This window comes from Penicillium lagena (genome assembly GCF_028827675.1).
Source record: "Penicillium lagena strain IBT 129212 chromosome Unknown utg000001l_segment0_segment0, whole genome shotgun sequence".
Classification (NCBI taxonomy): domain Eukaryota; kingdom Fungi; phylum Ascomycota; class Eurotiomycetes; order Eurotiales; family Aspergillaceae; genus Penicillium; species Penicillium lagena.
Window position 1 is genome coordinate 1,851,259 of NW_026623222.1, and position 22,357 is coordinate 1,873,615.

The 22,357-nt window shown below is 51.8% G+C and overlaps 11 protein-coding genes across 11 annotated transcripts; 5 read left to right on the top strand and 6 right to left on the bottom strand.

Moving 5' to 3' along the window:
* Positions 1 to 2,076: 2,076 nt before the first annotated feature.
* On the top strand, positions 2,077 to 2,274 carry N7510_000821 (uncharacterized protein; the record flags this gene model as incomplete). Its single annotated transcript, XM_056972750.1, has 1 exon — positions 2,077 to 2,274. The coding sequence occupies one exon, from the start codon at positions 2,077 to 2,079 to the stop codon at positions 2,272 to 2,274; it is 198 nt and encodes a 65-aa protein (XP_056837867.1).
* A 903-nt stretch (positions 2,275 to 3,177) lies between these two features.
* On the bottom strand, positions 3,178 to 3,728 carry N7510_000822 (uncharacterized protein; the record flags this gene model as incomplete). Its single annotated transcript, XM_056972751.1, has 2 exons — positions 3,178 to 3,526; positions 3,694 to 3,728. The coding sequence occupies 2 exons, from the start codon at positions 3,726 to 3,728 to the stop codon at positions 3,178 to 3,180; spliced, it is 384 nt and encodes a 127-aa protein (XP_056837868.1).
* Positions 3,729 to 4,092: 364 nt separating this feature from the next.
* N7510_000823 (putative C2H2 zinc finger domain protein) lies at positions 4,093 to 6,443 on the top strand (the record flags this gene model as incomplete). The annotated part of the gene is made up of 3 exons (XM_056972752.1): positions 4,093 to 4,125; positions 4,182 to 5,760; positions 5,824 to 6,443. 3 exons carry the CDS (start codon positions 4,093 to 4,095, stop codon positions 6,441 to 6,443), a joined length of 2,232 nt encoding a protein of 743 aa, XP_056837869.1.
* A 1,101-nt stretch (positions 6,444 to 7,544) lies between these two features.
* N7510_000824 (uncharacterized protein) lies at positions 7,545 to 8,933 on the bottom strand (the record flags this gene model as incomplete). Its single annotated transcript, XM_056972753.1, has 3 exons — positions 7,545 to 7,663; positions 7,719 to 8,365; positions 8,440 to 8,933. The coding sequence occupies 3 exons, from the start codon at positions 8,931 to 8,933 to the stop codon at positions 7,545 to 7,547; spliced, it is 1,260 nt and encodes a 419-aa protein (XP_056837870.1).
* Positions 8,934 to 9,548: 615 nt separating this feature from the next.
* N7510_000825 (translocon subunit SSS1) lies at positions 9,549 to 10,280 on the top strand (the record flags this gene model as incomplete). The annotated part of the gene is made up of 4 exons (XM_056972754.1): positions 9,549 to 9,918; positions 9,977 to 10,035; positions 10,117 to 10,144; positions 10,240 to 10,280. The coding sequence occupies 4 exons, from the start codon at positions 9,549 to 9,551 to the stop codon at positions 10,278 to 10,280; spliced, it is 498 nt and encodes a 165-aa protein (XP_056837871.1).
* A 765-nt stretch (positions 10,281 to 11,045) lies between these two features.
* On the bottom strand, positions 11,046 to 13,053 carry N7510_000826 (WD40 repeat domain-containing protein; the record flags this gene model as incomplete). Its single annotated transcript, XM_056972755.1, has 5 exons — positions 11,046 to 11,794; positions 11,870 to 12,057; positions 12,121 to 12,242; positions 12,413 to 12,663; positions 12,855 to 13,053. 5 exons carry the CDS (start codon positions 13,051 to 13,053, stop codon positions 11,046 to 11,048), a joined length of 1,509 nt encoding a protein of 502 aa, XP_056837872.1.
* Positions 13,054 to 13,542: 489 nt separating this feature from the next.
* On the bottom strand, positions 13,543 to 14,220 carry N7510_000827 (uncharacterized protein; the record flags this gene model as incomplete). Its single annotated transcript, XM_056972756.1, has 1 exon — positions 13,543 to 14,220. The coding sequence occupies one exon, from the start codon at positions 14,218 to 14,220 to the stop codon at positions 13,543 to 13,545; it is 678 nt and encodes a 225-aa protein (XP_056837873.1).
* A 1,452-nt stretch (positions 14,221 to 15,672) lies between these two features.
* Positions 15,673 to 16,380, top strand: N7510_000828 (sorting nexin-3; the record flags this gene model as incomplete). The annotated part of the gene is made up of 2 exons (XM_056972757.1): positions 15,673 to 15,750; positions 15,937 to 16,380. The coding sequence occupies 2 exons, from the start codon at positions 15,673 to 15,675 to the stop codon at positions 16,378 to 16,380; spliced, it is 522 nt and encodes a 173-aa protein (XP_056837874.1).
* Positions 16,381 to 17,090: 710 nt separating this feature from the next.
* On the bottom strand, positions 17,091 to 19,232 carry N7510_000829 (telomere repeat binding factor family protein; the record flags this gene model as incomplete). The annotated part of the gene is made up of 1 exon (XM_056972758.1): positions 17,091 to 19,232. The coding sequence occupies one exon, from the start codon at positions 19,230 to 19,232 to the stop codon at positions 17,091 to 17,093; it is 2,142 nt and encodes a 713-aa protein (XP_056837875.1).
* Positions 19,233 to 19,552: 320 nt separating this feature from the next.
* On the top strand, positions 19,553 to 20,082 carry N7510_000830 (uncharacterized protein; the record flags this gene model as incomplete). The annotated part of the gene is made up of 2 exons (XM_056972759.1): positions 19,553 to 19,614; positions 19,674 to 20,082. The coding sequence occupies 2 exons, from the start codon at positions 19,553 to 19,555 to the stop codon at positions 20,080 to 20,082; spliced, it is 471 nt and encodes a 156-aa protein (XP_056837876.1).
* A 549-nt stretch (positions 20,083 to 20,631) lies between these two features.
* N7510_000831 (uncharacterized protein) lies at positions 20,632 to 22,253 on the bottom strand (the record flags this gene model as incomplete). The annotated part of the gene is made up of 3 exons (XM_056972760.1): positions 20,632 to 20,961; positions 21,030 to 21,518; positions 21,579 to 22,253. The coding sequence occupies 3 exons, from the start codon at positions 22,251 to 22,253 to the stop codon at positions 20,632 to 20,634; spliced, it is 1,494 nt and encodes a 497-aa protein (XP_056837877.1).
* Between the last annotated feature and the right edge of the window lie 104 nt (positions 22,254 to 22,357).

The following is a 22,357-nucleotide window of genomic DNA, read 5'->3' on the forward strand; positions in this document are numbered from 1 at the left end:
CTTACCACTCGCTTACAACATGCCGCCTTTCTTCTATCTCGAAGAAACCTCTACAGGCAGGTTCTTTGTCCAATCACGATATTATTATCTTAGACTGGAAATGCTCGCTGCCTTGGGGAGCAGTAATGGCACCGTGATGCCCCGCAAATTGTTCTGCCTTAGAATTGGTGGGTCTGCCTAATGCGTGTCACACGGGGTGCTCCCAAATGGTCGAAAAGTACTGTCCATCCCTCCGAGGGTGTCCTTTTGACCGAGGTAGTCTAGTTGCATAGGAGGAGAGCAACCCCCAGGCCAAGTCTGTCTCTCCAGTGGAACCCGTGGTGGGTTTATCCCGGCTCTCGGGCCTATTTACCCAAAGAGAAGTGGGAAACTGTACTGAAAACACAATTATTTGGCCTCTGGGGCAGCCCTGATTGGACCAACGCAGCATGGAAAATACGATGGCTTCGTTCGAAGATACTCGATTTGCCTTGGTGCAGTCACTCGGGGAATCTTGGACTGGGACGATTATGGTAACAGTATGTCCATTTCACGGGTCTAAGCCGCTTCAGGCGTTCAGCCTTGTCATTTTACCCAGTGTGAGGTCATAGTCCACCCTAGCATGCACCACGCTGGGTGCGCTAGTATGTAACGTATAAACGGTGCTACCAAATAATGTTGTATAATACCGTGTAGGATGATCAGTTCCCAAGAGGAGTGCGTGCTCGGTCAAGGGTATATCTCTAGATATATCGCCGTGCATTATTCTATTCGAAGAAGGATAAAAAAGGGACTGAACCGATCAAGTCGGGCGTGCATACTATTATGTACAACTCCGAACCAACGGAAGTAAAGATAGCAGCCATACAATCTCCATAGCGGGGGCCGGCTGGACTTCTCCGCGCAAGACAGGGCCTAAACGCACGGCGGTCTCCGGGGGAGATGGAAATAAACATGCTTTCGGATGCAGGAACGGTCAACCAACAAACGCTCTCTCCTTGCCGTGTGATTAGAAGATTGGATTAGGTGATTCGTTCCAATCTATCATGCTACCCAGACAGGTTAGGCGCTACCGCTGTCTCTGGGATTGGCCTAAAGTTTGTAAGTAATGTTACGACTAAGTGTTTCCGTACAGTTACAGCGTTATCGAAAATGGTTGACACCCTTTTTCTGCTTCTTCCCCGGGCTCTACCTACATGCTGACGCAATAGTTCACCCAAAACCCCTGTTCCATCCCATCGTGACCCCGGGTGGACTTTTTCATCGCGCTGCGCCTTGTCGACATAAACGAGAATACTAGCAGGAGTAGTCATTACAGTACATATTGGTTCAACAGGTCGAGCTCGCCGGAGAGTCGGCTGACACACTTTCACCCGCTGCAGACTGGCAATCCAATCACGGAACTTTGTCTGGTCTTGAGCCACGCAGGAGGAGATGAATCAGTTGTATAGTACCCGGCATTGGAAAGCCGATGTAAAATACTCACTCGGCCCGCACACCAAACGTAGACATCCACAGCCCAATGATCAGAAAAGCACCGTCCCACCCGTCAAGTATACAGAATTTCCGCATCCATTCCAGACATCTGCCAAGGTGATGCGTCCATTTCAGTTACGTGTAATCGTCACCCAAATTACGCCGTACATGTATCTTCGGGCTTAACTATGCAGGTACATTATCTCACATTGACCTTGAGTCACGAACGATCACCACCGCTACTTCGTCTGCTCGCCCTCCACCGCCAAACACCCATAAACCCGCGTTCTGGGGGTTTATTCTTGCAATCGAGTTTTCCAAATGGCGGTGGTGATCGGCATACACGGCCACCACGCACCCGACTCTCCCAACCTTCACTTCCCTCACCCAGGTACTGTCACCGGTAGGCAGCGACTGCTCTTCTCCTGGGTGTTCAGACAGGTAGGAACTGACTTGTTATAAAAAGACCATGAAATCTCTGCAGGAAGTGCTGCTATCACCACACAACCAAGACATCCTAAGAAACTACCCTCTATCGCATATTCCAGGTGAGTCCTACCGAGCTCAGTGATACATAGTGCAGGACTACGAGCTGATCAAACTGTGTTCCTGAGCAGCCCAATGCCTTCCTCCAACCAAGACCTTCGCGGCATCGGCGCCTGGCAAGCCAATATCAGCATCCCCAAGGACACTCAGCTTAATATTGGAGGCAAGTCCACCGGCTCTTCGTCCAAGTCTTATCCAACAAGCAAGGGTTCCTCGACGTTTCTGAAGTCCACCAATTCATCCCCGTGGTCCAGTATCCACAGACGGACCTAGTCATCCTTGTTGGACTGTGTCTCCTTTGTTTTGCCTCTTGAAACAATTGCATCGGGGCAAATGGTGATGCACAACGGCATTTTCGTCGACATTTAGCTCTCATTTGATCGGCATGGGGTAGCATGGGATGGATTGGTTTGGGATGGGAGGGGACGAATGGCGGGGGCGTTGGCACCCTGGTTTACCGGTTGGGCTTCTTTTTGTGTTATCTCATTGTTTTAGGTATTTGTTCTTGACATTGGGTATATAGATCGTGGCGTCTAGTTATAGATAGAGATATGGATCCGGATATTTACCCATTTGCTCATCGTAATCCTTTTCTCCGCAATCCGGCGGATCTTGCATGTGGAAACGCTTTATCGGACTCCACTCCACCGCTCCCCGGATTGTTGTCTATTGGGATCAGGAAAAAGCATCCGCTCTGGCCGCGTCGCTGCCCCCTCCTTTCCGTCCGATTCGGTTATCATGTCCTCGTTCGGCCGGGCACTTGACATCGCTTGGATGGTGCTGGCATTATCATTGAAGCAGTCGGCCCTGCAGGTTGTTTACAGCGGAACCAAACTAACTTTGTGGAACCCGCAATCGTGCCCACGGTTCCACGAAGATCCCGTCGAGAGGACCCACGGACAGCACGCTAAGAAACGCTAGAAGGCGCAAGAAGGAGCTTGCTGCGTAACAATATGCACTGGGGATCAGGTATTTGCCCCATGTAAAGGGGGGCCCACAATCATTCAGCTGAAGCGGAAAATCCCTCACTCTAACATCCGAAGGTGTACCTGTCAACCCGCAGTGAGGCAGACTGGATTAGCATGAAACGTGACGCCCGGTTTTGTCCCAGCTGACTTGGTCAAACACGAATCAAATCGAGGTGGGTTCTTCTTGGCGCCGGAAGGCATTCAAGCGTCATCCGGTCGTGGCTTTCCCGTCGGTTGTACAATTGTCCAAGCACATGGAAGGACGGTTATCATCGATGTCAGGGCAGTCGGTCCCGTGCCAGAAGCCCAAAGTCAATGCTAATTTCCCGGTGAGCAGATCGGTTTCAACTCTCTGATGCGAATGCGGCTTAAAATGCGGGGTGGCCTGTTTGCCACCGCGTGACTTTGGTGCCCGACAGCAGGTACTAATGCAGCCGGGGGCAAACAACAGCATGCTCGATCTGGCTCGCTCCAGAGACCGCGCCCACCGGGGGAACTCGGTAGTGTCTCCCATCCATCCGGTCAAGGTGACGTCGGAAGGATTGCGGTTGACGAACCTAGATTGTCACGGAAGAAGCAGGGGGCTGTGCTATAGAGGACACCGCCTGCGCCTCATATTGCGATCCCGGTTCGAGATCAGAAGGCTTCAGTGCCGGCAGACACGAGGAAGAACAGATGGTTGTCAAGCCCGGCGGATAGCGGCGGCCTGAAGATCCTTTTCCACCTTGGGCCATGGCGGAGCCAACGCAGAAGGCCCATGATTCCCCATCCCCGGCGAGGCCTCAATGAAGCGAATCCGGCCGTCGCGATTTCAAAACCCTGGTGAAATACTCGAGGACAAAAACACACCCTCCCCCCGCCCCCTCGTGCCAACCTTTGGTTCCCTCCTTTCGCAGGACTTCTTGTGTAGTCCTTTTCGTCGAATCAATCTATCCTGTTTTGTTTTTCTTCTTTCTAGTTGGACGAGACCCTGCCTACCGCTAGTGTTCTTGTCCCGGGGAAGCTACACGCAGCCGCTGCTATGGCCTTCCCATATTATCGATTTGGGTATGGCCCAGAGCCGTCCGATAATTTGGCAGATTCGGTAGCCTCGCTGGACACAATATGTCTACCGAAGACAGAGATGGCAACACCGTCGTCGCAAGACTCGGGTTCAGTAAGTGTCATTCGTGATCAAGAGCTCATGGCCACAGCTGATCTTCCGGACATCAGGAACCATCCGGCCTTTGGGATCCCTCTCTCGGAACTACAAGCTGCACGACTAGCCAAGCCGGGCAGCTAGACCCCTACGAGCCCGAAGCAGCCATACCCCCCGCCTCCAGGGATTTCCAAACCGATCTTCGTGGAATCGGAGGGGGCGATGTTCTGAATATGGAGGAAATGTGGTGTCCATTGGATCTGGAGCAAACCCAACAGGCTTTTGGCTTGAAACAAAAGGATCCCCCGAAGTTTGACACGCCTGCCTATAGACAACCCCAGGAATCCGAATTCATACGATATCTCCAACAAGCTGTTGAGGCTTGGAATTCAAATCAGTTCGATGAGGTCCTCTCAATGCTCGATGATGCCCGCTCAATGGTCGTGGATCACCCTAGGATTGGTTTACCTGACACCAAGACTCAGGAGACCGATCTGGGAACAAGAACTCGGAAAGAGCCGAGGAAAGAGCCGAAGAAAGAGCCGAAGAAAGAGCCGAAGAAAGAGCCGACGAAGGAGCCTACGTATCGTTGTCTTCTATGCCCTGAAGTCAAACGTACCCGTACCTTCAACAAAACCGGAACCTTTAAGCGCCATGTTGAGACTTATCATCAGGCCCAGTATAAATACTGGTGTCCACGGGGTTGCCCCAGTCACGAGGCTAGACGTGACAAGGTCAAACAGCACGCTGAGAAATACCATCACCTGCTCAACTTCGAACGCACAGAAATCAACGATTTCCGTGAAGAATTGGCTTGCCCTATCAATTGTCTTCTTTGCCCCTTGAGTGTTAAAAGTTGGGATGAGTTCTACAATTGCCTCGCCAGCCATTGTGAGATCAAGGACTCGATACACGACGGGGAGACCTTACAGCCCAACCCCAAGGCTGGCCAAAGATCCAAACAGTCTCAGCGTGAGCAGAACGCCAATCAATCTAGCGAACCGGTCCCTGACAGCCGGTATAAGCGCAAGAGAACAGATTATTCTTCCTCCTTGAGGCCTCCACCGCCACCAGAGCCACAGCCGGAGCCTGAGCAAAAGTGCTCCCGGTGTCCTCATATCGTCAACAAATGCGATCTGTGTTTCCAGACAGGCCGATGCCACATGTGTGCCGCTGACCAGCTTGCGGTGCAGTCCTCTGGTGGACACCCGGCTTCGGCCACTCGATCCGTTTCATTCGAGAGCTCTTTATATGTCAACCCGCTTGATTTGACAACTCCTCGATATATCCCAAATCAAGGGTTTGGCCAAGACATGCAGGCTGGTGCTGCTTCTTTCCCCGCGGACCCATATACATATACCGGAGCGGGGTTTCCATGGGCAGGGACGCAGGGCTATGGAACCGGCACCGGGAACGCCCGCCACAGCCGCGGTAACATGGGCTTTGGAGACTCCCCCACGATGATGATCGCTGCGGTATCAGAGCCCAACTTTCCCTTGCTCTATGAGAGTCATCTCAAAGGCCCGTCTGTGATGGGCCCGCGTTCCATACTGCGCAGACTCGGCAAATTGATCAATCCTCAGGCCACCAAGTCTCAAGTCAACAGGATCCCCACAGAGCTTCTTTCAAGCGTGCTTCCTGGCACCTGGGACTGTATGTTCTGACCATCCACCTCCAATAAATTAGCTAGTCGTCCATGCTCACATCTCTTACCAGACTTGTCCTTCGTCCCACCGCGGAGCAACTCACTCCCGCTCCCGAGTACTATCGCAAGCCTCGAGCCTGCCCCGGAATGCAACTGCCCATGCCGCGCCATGCCTCGTCCGCAGTACATAGCACGTACCCACAAAGCTGTGTCTCCTGACAGACGTGTCGAAGTGACATTCAAGGTTGCGGCTGGCGACACGCAGTCTCGAGAGCCTGGCCACAGCCATACCCTGCGGACAAGAGTCCAGGTAGTAGTGCGGTTGCTTAAGCTCCGGTCATCCGTGGCCGCCGAGTCCCCAGACAGAAAGCAGAAGAAGACGACCAAAGAAGGCGACACGGACGAGAACGCAGACTCCTCGTCCCTTGAAATCTCTTCTTCTCAGTCTGTCACTGCCATTTCGAGCTCCGAAGAAGAACTGGAAGCCGAATGGGCTTTTACTACCGATTTTCAGTGGCTGCTCCAGAAGTTGCTGGCCTTGATAAATGATGCTGGAGGTGATACGTCTTCGAAACTGGTTCCGCATGACGCCGACGATGAGTTGAAGTCAGTTTATGTGCTCATCATGCATCTTGTTCTCTTCTTCTTGAACATGGGCCGTCATGGGGGCGGTATGCTGCTGACTGAATGATTCCTGGCACTGACTTGGAAGGTCTCTCTCTTTTTCTGCCTGCTTTTTTCGTCTTGTCTTCTCTTTTTTGGATGTATTGTATGCATTGCAATGCCGATATCCTTTTCCTTCTGTACACCATACCACCTTCCTCTTGTTTCCCGATAACCCAGGTTGAACATCTGCTTTCTGGTAAGTATTCTTTCACTCTAAATGGTATACGTGGCCCATTTTGATCTTGATCTAGGAATTGTGTACATACTGTACAAGTCGTGTATACTACAAGGGTCGGTTATGGCTGCCTTTGAGTCGAGGTCCTTGGTTTTTTATAGGATCTTTGGTTCCCACGCAAGTTATGATTTTTATGGATTTGATGCCAGGCATTTCAGGGTACTATGGATGTTATTATGGTTTGGCACAGTTACATTACTTACTGCCGCTCAGTAGGTAGACGACGCTAGCATATCTGGAATTTAACGTCGCATAATGATCTATCTATTCGCAGTCCTTTTCATAGTTACTTGCTCGCTTCTCAAACCTGGAAGCTTACTTCTTAGATCAGAATTCAGCCACATATATCTATCCTGTATCCGCATGCCTGGGCTGGGGGAATAATGGCCCAGGGCCTCTGTCGCCTTCTATGATTTATGCTACATAGGCTTCGCGTCATGTACACATAATGCTATGTATGAGCATTCACCAAGACAAAAACAAAAGCAGCAGACTCCATTGACTTGCATCTAATACATCAGTTGAATCGAAAGAGAGAAAGAAACCAGTAAAGAAAGAAACTAAAAAAACACCCAGAGATCTCGAAATCCAGAACGAGCCCTAGTTTTGCAGCCCTTTCCTTTTCCCTTCCTTTCCGTTTGTTTCCTTCCCTTGCAGCCATGACGGGGAAAAGCATAATGACAATAAAAGAAATAGCGAGAAGACGGCCAATTTGTTGGCGAGGGTGAGTAGTAGTAATGGCGTGAAGAGAGTCTTTGGCCTTGAGTTGAATTTTGGGAGGGGAAAAGATGTACGTAGTGGTCAGTAATGCTTTCCGCATCTTATCGAAAGCAACGAGGTGCGAGGAGAGGCGAGGATCCTTTTTGGAGGTATGTCTTTTCGATAACTTTTTCACTCCTGCCGGCTGCGTTTCGCACCGTGCGGGTTCCACGACGCATCGGCACCACCGCCTTGGTTCGGGTTGTAGAAGCCCTGATTGAAGCCTTGGTTGGGGCCCTGGAAGCCTTGTCCTGCAGAACGTCAATCAGCAGCTAATTGCTGGAAGAAAAGAAGATCTGAGCTCACCTTGCATGCCCATGTTGCCGCCCATCCCACCCATCATTGGGCCCATGCCCCCGGCCATCGGATTCATCCCCATCCCTCCCATTGGGTTCATACCAGGCATGCCGCCCATCATGTTCGGTCCACCCATGTTATTCCCACCACGACCACCACGCATTCCCGCCGGACCACCGCGCATGCCACCCATCATGTTGCCGCGGTTATTGAAGCCGTAGTTCTGCATGCCACCACCCATCGGCTGGCCCTGGAAGCCACCCATCATATTGTTAGGCCCGGATCCGCCCTGAAAGCCACCACCGCCGCCGCCCATGGCGTTGAAGTTGTTGCGGTTGTTGAAGCCTCCTCCCATGTTGCCGCCCATGCCACGGTTGTATCCGCCACGGCCACCTCGGAAACCTCCGCCGCCACCCATATTGTTCATGCCGAAGTTCTGGTTGCCGCCGGCGTTGAATCCGCCGCCGCTGCCGACGGACCGGTTGTTATCTTTGCGCATTGGCGCGTCCTTGGGGAGAGTTTTGAATGGGTTAGCGTGTGGATTGGTGTAGATGACCACGTGCTTGCGGCCGGAGGAACCTGTCAGTCCCAGGGATTCGATTTTGTGTTTCGCGGCTGTAGCGGCTTGCGGAGTGGTAAATTCCACGAATGCTTGGCTGTTTCGTACATCCCGATGATGAGCTTCATTTTCAATGATTGGGGGGAGGGTTTGGTTTGAGCAGGTACTCACCCTTTGCTCTTCCCGTTCACCTTGTGCTCGCTGAATGTGACATCCTTCAGCCCGTCCTCGCACTCAGCCTGGTTGACCCAGCCCCGAATATCGTCATCAGTTGTCCACCAGAACAGATCTGAGATGAGTAGCGCCGGTGTGGCGTCCGGGTCTGTTGATTGGTCGTCATACTCCTTGCGCTTCACCCCGTGCGGTGCGGCTGGCTCTTGCGGCTGCTGTTGCTGCTGTTGCTGCTGTTGCTGCTGTTGCTGCTGTTGCTGTTGTTGCTGTTGGATCTGAGGCTGAATCTCTCCATTGGGCGTTGCCGACGGCTGCGACGGCTCCGGTTTTATTTCTGGTTGTTCGACCTTCACGTTGTTCTCCAGAGGCGGGTTCTCGGGCGCGTCTAGCACAAGCTCCGACGAGTCGTCCGGCTTGAAATCCGGTTCGTTAGCATTGAAGCCGCCGCCGTCCCCGTAGATGTCAATGTCGAAATTATCGTCCTCGGTCGCCATTGCGCGCACTAGATCAGCCGAGGGCCAAGCTCAGAGCAGGTAAGTGAACTTGAGATTCTTGTGAATAAACTTCTTCTTTGTTTTTTTTTCTCTCTTCTGGTTGTTTCAGTAATACATGTCTGCAGAGACAGGCCATCAATTAGCATGGAGGAGTCATTTCCCAGAGAATAGGCCATAGGCAGCAAGTCCCGGCACGCTCCCAGTGCCTGCTGGACAAAGAAAACAAGAAGACAAGAATACACAGACACAACGTGCTCCGTAATACGTACAATCCGAAAGAGACAGAACCCTGGTTCTCTGGTGATGAGAGAAGCCGCACCTGGTGCGCGATGAGATAGACAGGAGAGCGCTCGAGCTCGACGCGCGGGTACAGGTCCAGAAGAAGGAAAAGCGCGATGCCTGGAGAAGGATGATAGAGAGACAAGACCAGCAGCCACAGACAGGCAGTGGATTGGGTGTGCGCACAACACAATGGCGCGCACAAGACGATGATGAAAGGGGGCAGGCACAACTCTCCCAGAACGTGAACCTTGCAACGCTGTCACCACACAGTTTTCCCCTGTGCACCAGAAAACACCACTATCACAGAAACAAGACCCTTTTTCTGTTGAACAAATGTCTCGTCGTCGTCGTCCTCAAAAGCAGAAGCGCAAGCAGAAGCAGAGGCCACAGCGCTGGTTTGATGCGGTTGAAGATCAGCTGGTCGCGGATTCTGCCCTGCTGGAGGCGGTGACGGAGGGCGAGATGATCCGCCCCCGAGAGGCCATTTGGCCCGACCGCGCGAGACTCCCGCAGCCCATTGACTTCGACCACGACACGCAGTTCCTTCGTGCCCTCCTGCTCAGCTCTCTCTACTACCTTGAGTTTATCTACGAGACTCGTCTCTCAACCCGTGCCAAGATGTCTGAGACTCTCCAGGAGCTGGCTGATATCCCCAAGGATTTCCTGCGTGATGGCTCGCAGTTCATCCGTCGCTGCACCAAGCGTGAGTCGATGAGGTGGCTTTCTTGCTGCTGGGACCAATGCTGACCTCCTGTCGACAGCCGACAAGGATGAGTTCTACAAGATCTCCTACGCCGTGGGCTGTGGCTTCCTCGTGATGGTATGTTCTCGACCATCTCCCTCCTCCCTCCTCTCCGCCAGAAATAATCTCGAGCTGTTGCTGACCTTGTCTTTCTTTCAGGGCGCGATCGGTTACTTCGTCAAGCTGAGTAAGTGTGCCGCAGCCGTGGCGATGCGTTACCCCAGCGTCGTGTCCTGGCGAGCTCTAGAACCTCCCTGCTAATGTCGCTCCTTTTCCCCGCAGTCCACATCCCCGTCAACCAGGTTCTCGTCGGCGGTGCTTAAACTCGATTCGCATGGTCAATGGCCTCGGTCGGTCAGTCGTACGCGTCCGGAGATGAGCGGAGACAACTACAAGAGGAAGGACCCCGGATTTCGATTTCGATTTCGATTTGCGCATTTGAAACCCCCTTTGTTCTGCAGATGATGGTCTCTATTCTTAACTTTTTCTTTTCTGTGTACTTTTATCTTTACGGGCGCATAATCTGGACGCACCGGGGGCGGTGCGATCCATGAGATACCCTAGCATCGTTGAGCAATCCACAACAGGGGTTCCTTTCTGATCACAACATGGAGAGACAGAGAGAAAGAGTTTCGTATTTGCATGTCATATCACTCGTTATTCCTACACGCTGCGATGCAACCAGAGCATATGTGTAGGCAACGGTTAAGATGCACTATATCAATTCCCAAGGAGATCTCGCTGCCTGCTGAACACCCCAAATCTCCAATTCTATTTCGCGATCCCAATATTTTCTTCGCTACCACTCCGGAGAATCAGGTTCACTGCCGACAAACAGTTGCCGGACAGGCCGACTTCGCAGTGGGCGGCGCGATTGAGTCGTCGGGGCAATGTCACGGAACTCGTTGAACTCGGGGATCGGCCGCAGTTTGCCGTCGTAGTTTCTACCAATGGGAGGGTCGCCCTCGTCATCTGCGGCACCATCGTTCCAGGAATGCACAGTACAGGTACCCGTTGACCCGCCCCATCCATTCCAGGATGATGCTAGTTTGGGTCAGCTATGTCCCCTGAACCAACCGCATTGACAGTCACTTACCTGCCAGGACTGGCGCATTCGGGTGCCAGCTAACGTCTCGGACACAGGTCCGCCACATCATCTCGCCGCCCATCCCATACGCCGCGGAGAAGGGATCTGGCTCACGGGGCCGCGAGTTTTGCGTTGCAGATCTCACGTCGATCGTACCTGCCAGGGTGGCGTCCAGGTTGTACACGTATACTTTGCCGTCTTCGCTGCCGCTGTAAACATACCGAGAGTTGGTACTTCCGGGAGGGGAGAAGTGGCAGCGGATCAGAGTCTTGAGAACGCGATGGCCACGGAACGTGACCACTGAGCAGTCGTGCGGGTGTGGCTGGTAACAGTCGTCGGGGTATGGGCCATGGCGGTAGTCAAAATCAGTTGTATAGATATTGGGATCAATAGTATCAAATTTGGCGGTGGTCATCATCTTTCGCAAATCCCACAACTTCATGGTTTGGTCTTTGCCGTTCGAAAGAACGTACCGGCCATCGCCTTTGCTGTCGACGTAGGTCAGCCCCTCGGTATGGCCCATGAATACTCCTGCTTCTCGCCCATCGCCCATGGACCGTCGGTCCCAGACCCGAAGTGTCGTGTCATCTGAGCCAGAGTAGAGGATATGTGGAGAAGAAGAGTCACCGAAACAGACCGCGTTGACATGGTGCTGGTGGCGACCTCGGAGATTCAGGACTGTCTGTTTCGTTTCGAGATCAAACACAATCACCGAATCCTCATCTGTTCCCGCGACGACCTCCCGGCCGTCTCCAGAGAACCGCAGAGACCAAATCTACGGACAGTAAAGTCAGCCAGTCGCGCTCAGGCAATCTGTTGCAGGACATACCCCAAAGTCAGGACCACCCCAGCCCTGCCGCTGTCGTCTCCGACCTGGTACTGCGGAAAAGTCCAGCACACTCGGGTCCGAATCATCCTCCGGATCTGTTGTGGCAAGGTAGGCTTTGCTTCGTATTGAACTGTACACGAGAAAACGATTATCAGGGCTCAACGTAGAGTCTGTGATGGTCCATCTGCCGAAAGGATAGTCGACAGTCTTGTAGTATTTCCACTCGTATGGATTTGATGTATCGTACATCCGAACTCGGAAATCTTGGGCACAGCAAAAAAAGAAGTTTCCGTCGTCCGAGAACTGTCCAGAGTAACTTCGTGCGTCGTAATGGATGATCCGATCTGCGGCGGAGCCCGGTATCAGTTTCTACACGGTTGTATATTAGCTATGTGCACTATGCTTTTCGTCATTTCAAAACAACATACCTGGGAAATATCCTGATCCGCTCTCTTCTGCACTCCATGTACATCAATTCCGAGTTCTCGCCACATCAAGTTCATTGCAAGGGCTTTTTTCCGCTGTTTCAGGCGATCCACGTAATACTGATCGGATCCAAAGTGGCCTTCACCCATCAACTCCGTGCCCTCATCGCTAGGCACTTTAGGGTATTCAACCGGCCCGCTCCTCCGCCTGGTTCTGGGCCGATTCCTAAAAGCACTAAAGTAATAATCATCTTCATCGTCGTCCTCGTCTTCCTCATCCTGTGCTAGGCCGGGCCATCCGTTGGACTGAAGTATGTGTTGGAGACCGCTCGACGCGAGTAATTCAAATAACCGTGCAGCCGGAACTACAACCAAGCATTAGAAATTATTCCCTTGTATTTTCTCATGAACATACTTCGTGGGTGATCTCCATCCTGATCCTGCTCGTCTTCATCACCTGTTGCAAGTTCGATATGAATGTTGCCAAGAGTGACATGCGGGTTCTCTACGCTGAACAGTCAGAACATCTGCAAGGCTGAGCACAATGGCTTCCTACCGTCTGAAACATCTATCCCCGCGCCGTCGTCTTCCGATCCATCATCCATGTGGTCCTCCCACTCATCGTCGTCATCCGTATCTTGTGCCGGGTGGTAATCCATATCTTGCTCATCGTCTTCCAACCACTCCTGCGCTGGATGCCACACAGTAGATGGGTTTGAAGGCGCCTGATTGTCAGAGGATCCGGGCGAGGCCATTACGGGGGCGTTGACAATGGTGAGTTGAAGCAAGTGAGGGGGCTTATCGATAACCGAGTTATGTCATCGCTCCCCAATCAATCTCCGTTAAGCCCGACAATAAGTATAGAGATTTATTTATCTAGAGGAGATCTTTACATGGCACTCCTTGTTTTTCACAAAGAACCCTTCCCGAATGCCACTGCCCGCTACTTCCACTCTTTCCAGTTCGAATAGCTTCAGGGTTGTTGCCAGTGTTTTCAGCATCTCCATCCATGCAAAGCTTCGCGGGAGTCAGCTTCAAAATATATCAGACAGAGAAGAGAGCGGAACATACTTTCGCCCTATGCAGGCGCGTGGTCCTAGAGAGAAGGGATAAAAGGAATCCAATAATGTTGAAGATGTGCTGTCAAGCCAACGTGATATATCAAATTCGTCCGGCTTCGGGAAAATGGTCGAGTTATGGTGGATATTCAATGTAGGCACACTAACCAAGGTCTGCCATGATGTTCAGCATCCATCAGTGAGTTCCTGAGCAAGGCCAATGCTTACACCTTCTGGGATATATTTCCCTGCGATCATCTTCCCTCCCGCCGGCGTCACTCGCTCCAAGCCCGTAGAACTCGTGGGCTTGAATCTCATCGTCTCACGCAGAACGGCATTTAAGATGGGAAGCTTATTAACGGTCGCAAAATCAGCTACCCAGCTGGCTGGCATCTGTCCGGGGAACGCCGCATCCAACTCCGCCTGAAGCTGTCTCCGGACCCCCGGCAAGCGGGAGACAATATCAACGACATTCGTCATTGTTGAGCTGGTGGTATCACTGCCACCCACGATAAACGAGATAGACTCGGCAATAATCTCTTTCTCGGAGAGAGGCTTTCCGTTCCCTGGATCTTTGGCACTGAACAGGAAACTGAGGAGATCTCGTCGCGAGTCCTGCTGGTCTTTGCGGAGATAGTAAGCGTCTGTGCCTATTGTTGCCAGGTTTGATGTTGCACGCAGGCCGCTAGGCCAGAAAGGGTCGAGGAAGAAGTATTTCATGAGAGGGCGCAGGAATTGTGGGACGTGGCCCAGTGCATTGAGGACTTCTCCACGAGCATCAATTGTTGCTATAAGGTTGAGGTGATCACGCTGCTGGGAGAGGAATCCGAATGATCTTCCAAAGGCATAATCACCTGCATTCATGTTTATCAGCTGGGAGGTAAGAAGGACGTGCTGGGAAGACTAACTGATCACATCGAAAGCTAGGTAATTTGCTACTACAGGGTCAATTCGGACTAGTTCTTGGAATATGTCTATCAAACTTACCATACTCGTTGAAATCTAGCTGCGTCTCTTGAGGAGTATTCATGCGGCGAAAACACTCCATTAATTTCTGGATTTGCACGGTCATGTAAGGCTCATATTCATTCAGGTTCTTTGCCGAAAATGCTGGACTCAAATATCTACGTTTCCGCTGGTGGGTTTCGGTGCTTCTAGTATTGAAAAGGACAGGCTCAACCTGATGAAAGGGTGCAGTCTATACGAGTCAATTGGCCGGAAACAGTGATATTGATACGGAAGGTGGAGCTTATCTTCGTAGAAGGGGCCTTTGGTAAATCCCGACTTGTGGCCGTATATTGTTTCCAGTGCTGCGGGGTTCGAGATGGAGATATGGTTGGGTGCAATGCGCACAAAGTCACCATGTCGTTGATGCTGCCTCAGAACAGAGTCGGAACGCTTGGTTTGTCGACATTGAAGAATAATCCACAAGGACGAAAATTTGGCGCAAAATGGACCTGGAAATGGTGCTAATGGGCCAAACCACACACTGTAGATGATTGTGACGAGTACCTGGATTGTAGAAAGCGACGCGGCTCAACACTCATTCACCGTCTAGCGGGGACTTATTGGACATACCCATAGCAGTAACCCTGATAGGTAATATGGCAGAGAAGTATTTTGCCAGAGAGCTGCAACGGCTAACATGATGGCTCAAAGATCTCGGAAGGAAGTCTTACATAATGACCATTTTCTTGGGAGCTGTCCTTTTTTAAGTGTTACTTTCGGGTATATATCGGCATGCACTATCTGACTCAAACAAGTACCTGATGTTCCCCGCATCCAATTCATCAGCGGGAAAGCATGCTCCGCGGGGACTGTGCGTTCACATTCTTACAGGTCTAGCTTGTGCTTTCTGAGAGAAGCTTAGAATTATTTGTTCCCGGGGACAAGTCGGGACAAAAAGTGTACACATTCGAGCACCAATACGCCAGCGTGAAGCTACTCTACGGAATCAAGCAGCTCAACTCCTGTCGGCCAGACAAGCAAAACGGCATCTGCCCCGGTCATTCAATCAGGGACCACTCTCAATCAAGATATTAATACGTGCCGCATTCGCCGTGCAATCCTCTTGTAGGCCAACTTAAACTTGATAACGATAAGCCCCGGCCCGGATCAACGATCCCCCGCAGTCCCTCCGATAGCAGCCCAAGTCTAACCACTTCTTCTCCACGCTAGCTCAGTCGCTCCTCACCTCTATCGTTACGTTCTCCCCAGAGTCCTTTTCCGCTCGACTACTTCTAGCTCGTATTCTGCACTGTCCACATTGCTCCTCGCTCTTTCTGTACACCGGCGCAAGCCCGTCTCCCCTCAACCATGCAGCACGTCCCGGAGTCCCGCCAGCAGACCTTTGAGGAGATCTACGGGCCCCCGGAGAACTTCCTCGAGATCGAAGTGAGTCACGGCAGTGATCTATTGATTGTTACACCCCAGCCAAAATACCAACCAACTCTGACATCCCCAACATCGATATCCCACACCCACCGTCTCGACCCCTCATCACCCCACCATGCCTGCCCACATGCTCACTCCCCAGAAATAATTTGGACCAAGCCTAATCAGCATGCCAATCACAAATAGGTCCTCAATCCGCAAACACACGGCACATCCCGCAATATGTACACCTCCTACGAGATCGTCTGCAAAACCAACATCCCAGCCTTCAAGCTGAAACATTCCATCGTGCGCCGCCGCTACTCGGACTTTGAGTACTTCCGCGACATCCTGGAGCGCGAGAGCACGCGCGTCACCATCCCGCCGCTGCCCGGGAAGGTGTTCACCAATCGGTTCAGCGACGATGTCATTGAGCACCGCCGGGAGGGTTTGCAGCGCTTCTTGCAGATTGTTGCCGGACACCCGCTTTTGCAGACGGGGAGTAAAGTTTTGGCGAGTTTCATACAAGGTGCGATATTCTCTATTCTTTTTTTCTTCTTAGCCCGCATCTCTGTTATATCTTTGACGCCCTGTACTGGAACACCGCTGACCACTCCTGCAGATCCGAACTGGGATCGGAATGCGTGGTAGAGCTCTGGGCTTTATAATCATTCGTTCTTCACAGTCAACATGGCATGGCATGCTAAAAGTCTACTGTGTTTTTTTCCAATTGCTGTCTTCCTCACTTCCTTCTCTTTCTCTCTCTCTCTCTCTCTCTCTCTCTCTCTCTCTCTTTCCCGCACTTTCTCGGTCTTCTCTGGCGGTGGCCAGAACCTGTACGTTACTGCTCCTCCCATCTGCTTCCGCAGCTTCCGTCGATATCCTCTTTTTCTATGAATAGGCGTTTCTTGTTGTTTTATATCCTTTTCTTGCAAGCTGAAGTAATTTACCTTGCTCTATTGTGTCTTTCCTCCGTCCTAGTGCATAGTGGGTGCAACTCGGTCTGTTGCTGAATCTCATTTAACCCTTTTTTCGTCTTATCATCGCCCGAGTGTTGGAATTGACATTGTAATCTGCGCGTGTCATTGGGCGGTAGATTGCAGAGTTACTGATCCATCTACGATCTTTGGAAGGAAGGTATAGGAATGAAATTGAAAAAGATTCAAAAGCCATCGTGTACTGCGGGATATCGATCAAGGTGAAAAAGGGAGCATTTAGCAAGACAATAAACAAAAAACCCGAAAGTAAACAATCAGTCAACCGAAAACCCAACACCTGGAATGCAATAAGAGAATGAACTGCAGATGATCGCTTTTTCGTTTCTGAGGAGTAAATCCAGACAGTAAATGCCCATTTTTGGATCAGTTCAGATCATCCCAAACCATTGGGGCAAGCGTATTATGCCCCCACGGGGTGTCGACTCCTGAGGAAGCACCCGCAGTAGGATTCTCATCCAGAGAGAATGAAATAATACCTGCCGACGCCGGGACGGACGAGGCAGAAGGTTCAAGAAAGCCCTGTGCCGGTACAGGCAGTAAAAGAGATGAATCAAGAGGGCCGGGGTTGGACAGCGAACCGCTGGGACTATGACGAGGTTTCGGTCGAGCAGCACGCGAGTGAGAGGTTGCTGGAGCCCTGGGAGGACTCTGTTCGCTATTATTAGCTGCTTGATCTTGCGGCGCGGAAGTGGGCTTCGCAGAGGTAGATAAGTTCTGGCCAGAAGCTTGGGTGTGTAACGCGTTGCCGCTGACAGATCCACCGTCTTTGTAGGCATGCGGAAACTTTGTGCGGAATCGGTCACGGAGATCTGCCGGTCTGCGATGGCCAAGGTTCAGGCGGGAGTCCCGCTGGATGAGAGTCCACTGGAAGCCATGAACAGCGTAGCCTTTCAGAAGGGCCTCATCTTCGGCGGGCGTGAAGGGCCGGCGAGAGCGACGCTTGGGTTTCGTGGTAACATGAGGTTCAGGGATGCCGAGAGATGCGAGGTTAGATCGTGACTGGTTTGAGAATGTAGTGGTGGATCTAGCTGAGGGTGGTGTTTGCGGTTGAATGCTGCCACTGCTACTCGGTATGTCCGTGTCGGGTGTGGAGGGCACACTAGACGCTGATGGCCTGAGAGATAAGGCAGGTGGGCTTCCCGCACCGGAGTTCGTGGACTCTGACTCTGTGGTGGCGGTTCGTCGCGGTTGTAGAGGGCGAAGCTTGACAGGTGTATTTTCATGGCCCTCCCCATCCGCTTTCAACAGGGAGTTGGAGAGCACGGTGTGGAGCTGCTTGATTGCTTCATTTGGATTGGCAGCCCGGTATGCCCAAGGATAGCAAACGCGGAAACGATCCTTCAGATTGGAAGCGGTTCGCTTGTTGAACTTGAGTTCAGGCTGCGCGAGTATTGTCTTCCAATTTCCAATGCCGCACTTGACGACGCCGCGAAGGAGCGCAGTCGTTTCTTCTTCCGTCCATCGCCGCACATTCAAGCGGGACCGGCCTCGGGTCTTGGGTGATACGGGCTCGTTTCCTTCCTTTGTGGACACCGGTGACTCCTTGCCATCTCCGAACTGACCTTTCTCATGTATCGTTGGAGTTGGGTCGTTCACATGCTCCACTGCCTTGGAACGCTCTACGTCATCGTCGCCCTGGCCGTCGTCTTCAGTACTTCCGAGAAGATCTTTGTCGTCGAGAGTGACACCGAGGATCTCCTCGAGTCTCGCTTCTCTCCGTTCTGAAGGTTGACTATTGACAAGGCCTGCATTAGAAGTCTGCAAGGTCCCAGACTCAAGAGTTTCATCTACCCGCGAGGGTTTCGTAAGGAGCTGAGTGATAGACCCTGCCTCGATAGGCGGTAGAAGAGCAGCGTTGGGCGGGGGTTCATTGAGGCCATTAAGAATAGCAAAGGGTCCAAAGGGTGGCGGCCGTTGCTCTTTTTGTGCCTGAGGTATCGGCAGTTGCAGGTGTTCGCTAAATGATTCTGCCTGGATATCTAGGCGGCGGCGCTTGCGAGGTCCATGGAGAGCATCATCGTCAAACGAAGAAGAAAATGGAACCCTTTCCAGAGCTCGAAGGTTTACAAAAGCCGGCAGAATCGGTCTCGGGGGCGGCTCCACGTTCGATTGCGAGTCCGCAGAGTCCGCCTTGTTAGATCGAGCAGCATTGAGGAACTCCGTGACCGTAGGAAGACTTGCATTGGGCTTGGCTTTCGCAGGAGCATTGTTGGGAGACGTGCTGGTATTGGAGATCTTCGAATCTCGGGCCCCACTGGCATTGGGTTCCAGAGGCGATGGAGCGCTTAGGGTTCGTGAAGATACTGGCTCACGCAGCGGTGCGATCCGTAACGACTGGAGTTGTGGGAGGTCGCGCAGCAGCGACTCCTCCAGGGGTCGAAAGACACCGCCAGCATCCATCACTGGACATCGGGGAAATCGTGGACAGATGAATCGCAGAGACGCCAGGGCATCGCGTTCATCGCTGTCGATGGGAAAGAATGAAAGTCGAAGCTGCGATAACATCGATAACTACGGGCGGGGAGAGCGACCACTTGCGTTGTACTCTACGTCACCCAGGGACTGCTTAACGATGGGACGTTTGGATTTGGACTAATAGATACTAGAACTTCACTACGATCATTGTATACCCTTAATGTAACATATTTCCTTATTTTATTGTGATACTCGGTCGTTGCTGTGACATAAGAATCGCCTCCGAGGCTCAAGCTTGTCCGCCAAGTCCCCGACAAAACCCCAGCCTTCAAAATCCATCTCAGACTAGACACGAATAACCCGAACAATCACACAAAAGCATCTAAGCTCTCCTCTATACACGTCTCACAATGGGCACACTCTTTCCGCCATGGCCAAACATTCTATTCGGGGTGCTCGAGCCCATCTCACTGTACGCAACCCTCTCCTGAAAACGCATGTAACCGAACGTTTCTAACACCCAAAATGCAGAGCCCTCGGCAGCCTGTATCCCCTCCACGACCTTGAGGGGTTCATCGCGGGCCAAACCCCGAAAGCCGCAACAGCGCCAGTCTTCCATCCCAGCAGCATGGCGCTGGCCTACCAACTCGGCAACTTGTACTCGCTGCTCTTCCTGGTTGGCGTGGCTGTGATGTACAGTACCAACGAGCCCCGCGTGTTGCGGAATTATGCAGTCGCGCTGGCTATCGCGGACATTGGACATGTCTACGCTACATATCTGGCGATGGGCTGGGAGGCGTTTGTGGATGTTGCTGCGTGGAATGCGCTGACGTGGGGTAATATCGGAGTCACCGGGTTTCTCTTTGTCAATAGGGTCGCCTATCTATGCGGTTTGTTTGGTCCTACGAGGGCGCCTAAGGCGGTTGGGAAGAAGGCCTGAGATGGTTGTCTGATTGGTGGCCAATTTATGTCTGTACTGGCCGGACTGGCTCTCTGCGTGTTTACCCTTGCTTTTTGCATCTTGTTTTGGCCCTTATTGTATGACATATAAGTGAGTCCAGCCGGAGCTGGGAATTGATCTCATTTGCGAGTGATCTATCAACCACCGGTTGCTGCCCGATTACACTTCCTGGATGATTGTTCTTTTTGAATTGTATTTTCGAGATCCTTGGATATAACAGACAATCCTATAACTTGTGGGTCCCCAACGCCGAACTCCTCCACCCTCCAACCCGCGTTGTCAATGCTAAAGAATGCAGAGTAGACATACAAGTGGGTAGTACCGAAGGAGAAATAGGGTATAAACCAGACATTGCTTTTCATGCAATGCAACACAGGACTTGATGCACTGACGGCCCTCAAAGAAACCCAAGACAATAGAAGCAATCGAGCCGTAATACACACCGGTAAAGTGAAGTGTGTCCAGCAGCCACGCAAGCCCAATACGAGGTTTGTAGCTTATTTCAAGAAGTATAATCAAGGAATCAGATCACTGTTTGAAAGAAAGAGAGCGTTGTAGATATTGGAGAAGTGGCTGTAGGACGGACCCGCCATTCTGCTTGTAGTCGCGAATATGCGGGAGGAGGAATGGAATGCCCGGGTATTCGCTGTAATGCTGTCGGTACCCCGAATAGTTTTGGGACGGATTGAAGATAAAAAGCAAGGTGGATGGAAGACTAGAGTCCAGGGCGACCATCGAACCGGTATTCCGAGCTCGTGCCGTAGAGATGCTATATTTGTGTAGTCCATCGAGGAGGGCCGTCAGGGAATGATAGTTTCGTGTAGTATAGAGATTCTGTAAAGAGGGTGCGGACGCACGCTAAGTTTGAGCAATTGCCATTTTCAAATATGGTGGGTGAGGATCTGAGAAAAAACAACAAAGCTCACCTGTGCACAATCTTGCAAATGTGGAATCAAATCAGGCAGTGCGGAGCAGCATTCCCACACCGAGGTACTCAGAGTACGCCAATCTGCTAGAATGCGCTTTACCACTGCATCCTCTGCAACTAGATTTGTTCGCGATAGACCCGCAAAATCGACCTCGTCTGTGCTTGTTAGAGTGTGAGCTAGATCGACTGCCGTCATAGAAGTGAGACAGTATTCCAAAAAGGCAATCGAAGTATCGAATGGGAGTTTCCAGTTCATGTCCCTACTATGGATGTATTGCCGCTGGAACCGGACTGCTAGAACTGTGAACATCTTGAGGATAGTCGTTAAACTTGGGGGCTGATCTCTAAATAGAGTCTGGATAGGCCCTGAAATGAATTCAAACCCGGGGTCGCTCGAGCGAAGCACCTCGCGGTCCCTCTTTGGTTGAATCGTTATTATACTTTGAATCACAGCCCGATGGGCAAATGGACTCCGGGTGCGCAGTTGCTAAGAAAGAAATGGTGTCAGCGCTCAGATAATCCGGTTTTACAACAAAACAAAACCAACCTTCTCTACTTCTAGATAAAGAGGAATTTCTTCCGGGTAGACGCGCAGATGATCCAAAAGGTGAATATGAAGAGCCGTATGCTGTAACAAGAACCATTCAATAGAAACTGCTTCGTACCCAAGTGAGGCACGCACAATCTCCTCGAAGGCAATCTGCGTAAAATGAAGATGACTCTCGGCTTCAATAGCCGCCGCGACTGCGCGCGCGTCAAGTGACTGGCCAGGAGACGGCGGCGACCAGGACCAAGGGACTAACTTAGAAGGCGTAATACTCGAACGACGCAAAATTTCCTCAACGCGCTGCAAGTGCGAGAGATTGGCGAGAAGCTCGTGTTCTCGTGGCTGCGACAATGCGATGAGGAAGTTGTCGATTGTGTCTGCATTGCGGCTTAACAACGAGCTTCGCGGAAGGCTCTCATCGCGAAAGAGGCCGTAGCGAATCACATGGCTGATCTCTTGGATATTGAATGCCCACAGAACGGTGGTTGCCTCGTCTTCCCACCAGCGGTACGAGACGAAGAAGCGAGGGATCTCCGCGACGGACGTGAAGATCGACAGGTAATCGGAACGGGCGGCGGTGGACATTTCAGACGACGAATTTTGCTGCTGCATCACGAACTTGTACTTGGGCGGCGGCTCGAAGACCGATTCCTCGTTGGGATCGATCGATTGCATTTATAACGACAGCCACAACCACCACGGAATCCCGTGGGATCATAGATGTGGCTGCAAGAACCCACGCTAACGCTCATGTGACGCGGCGCTTTTCAATAGAAATT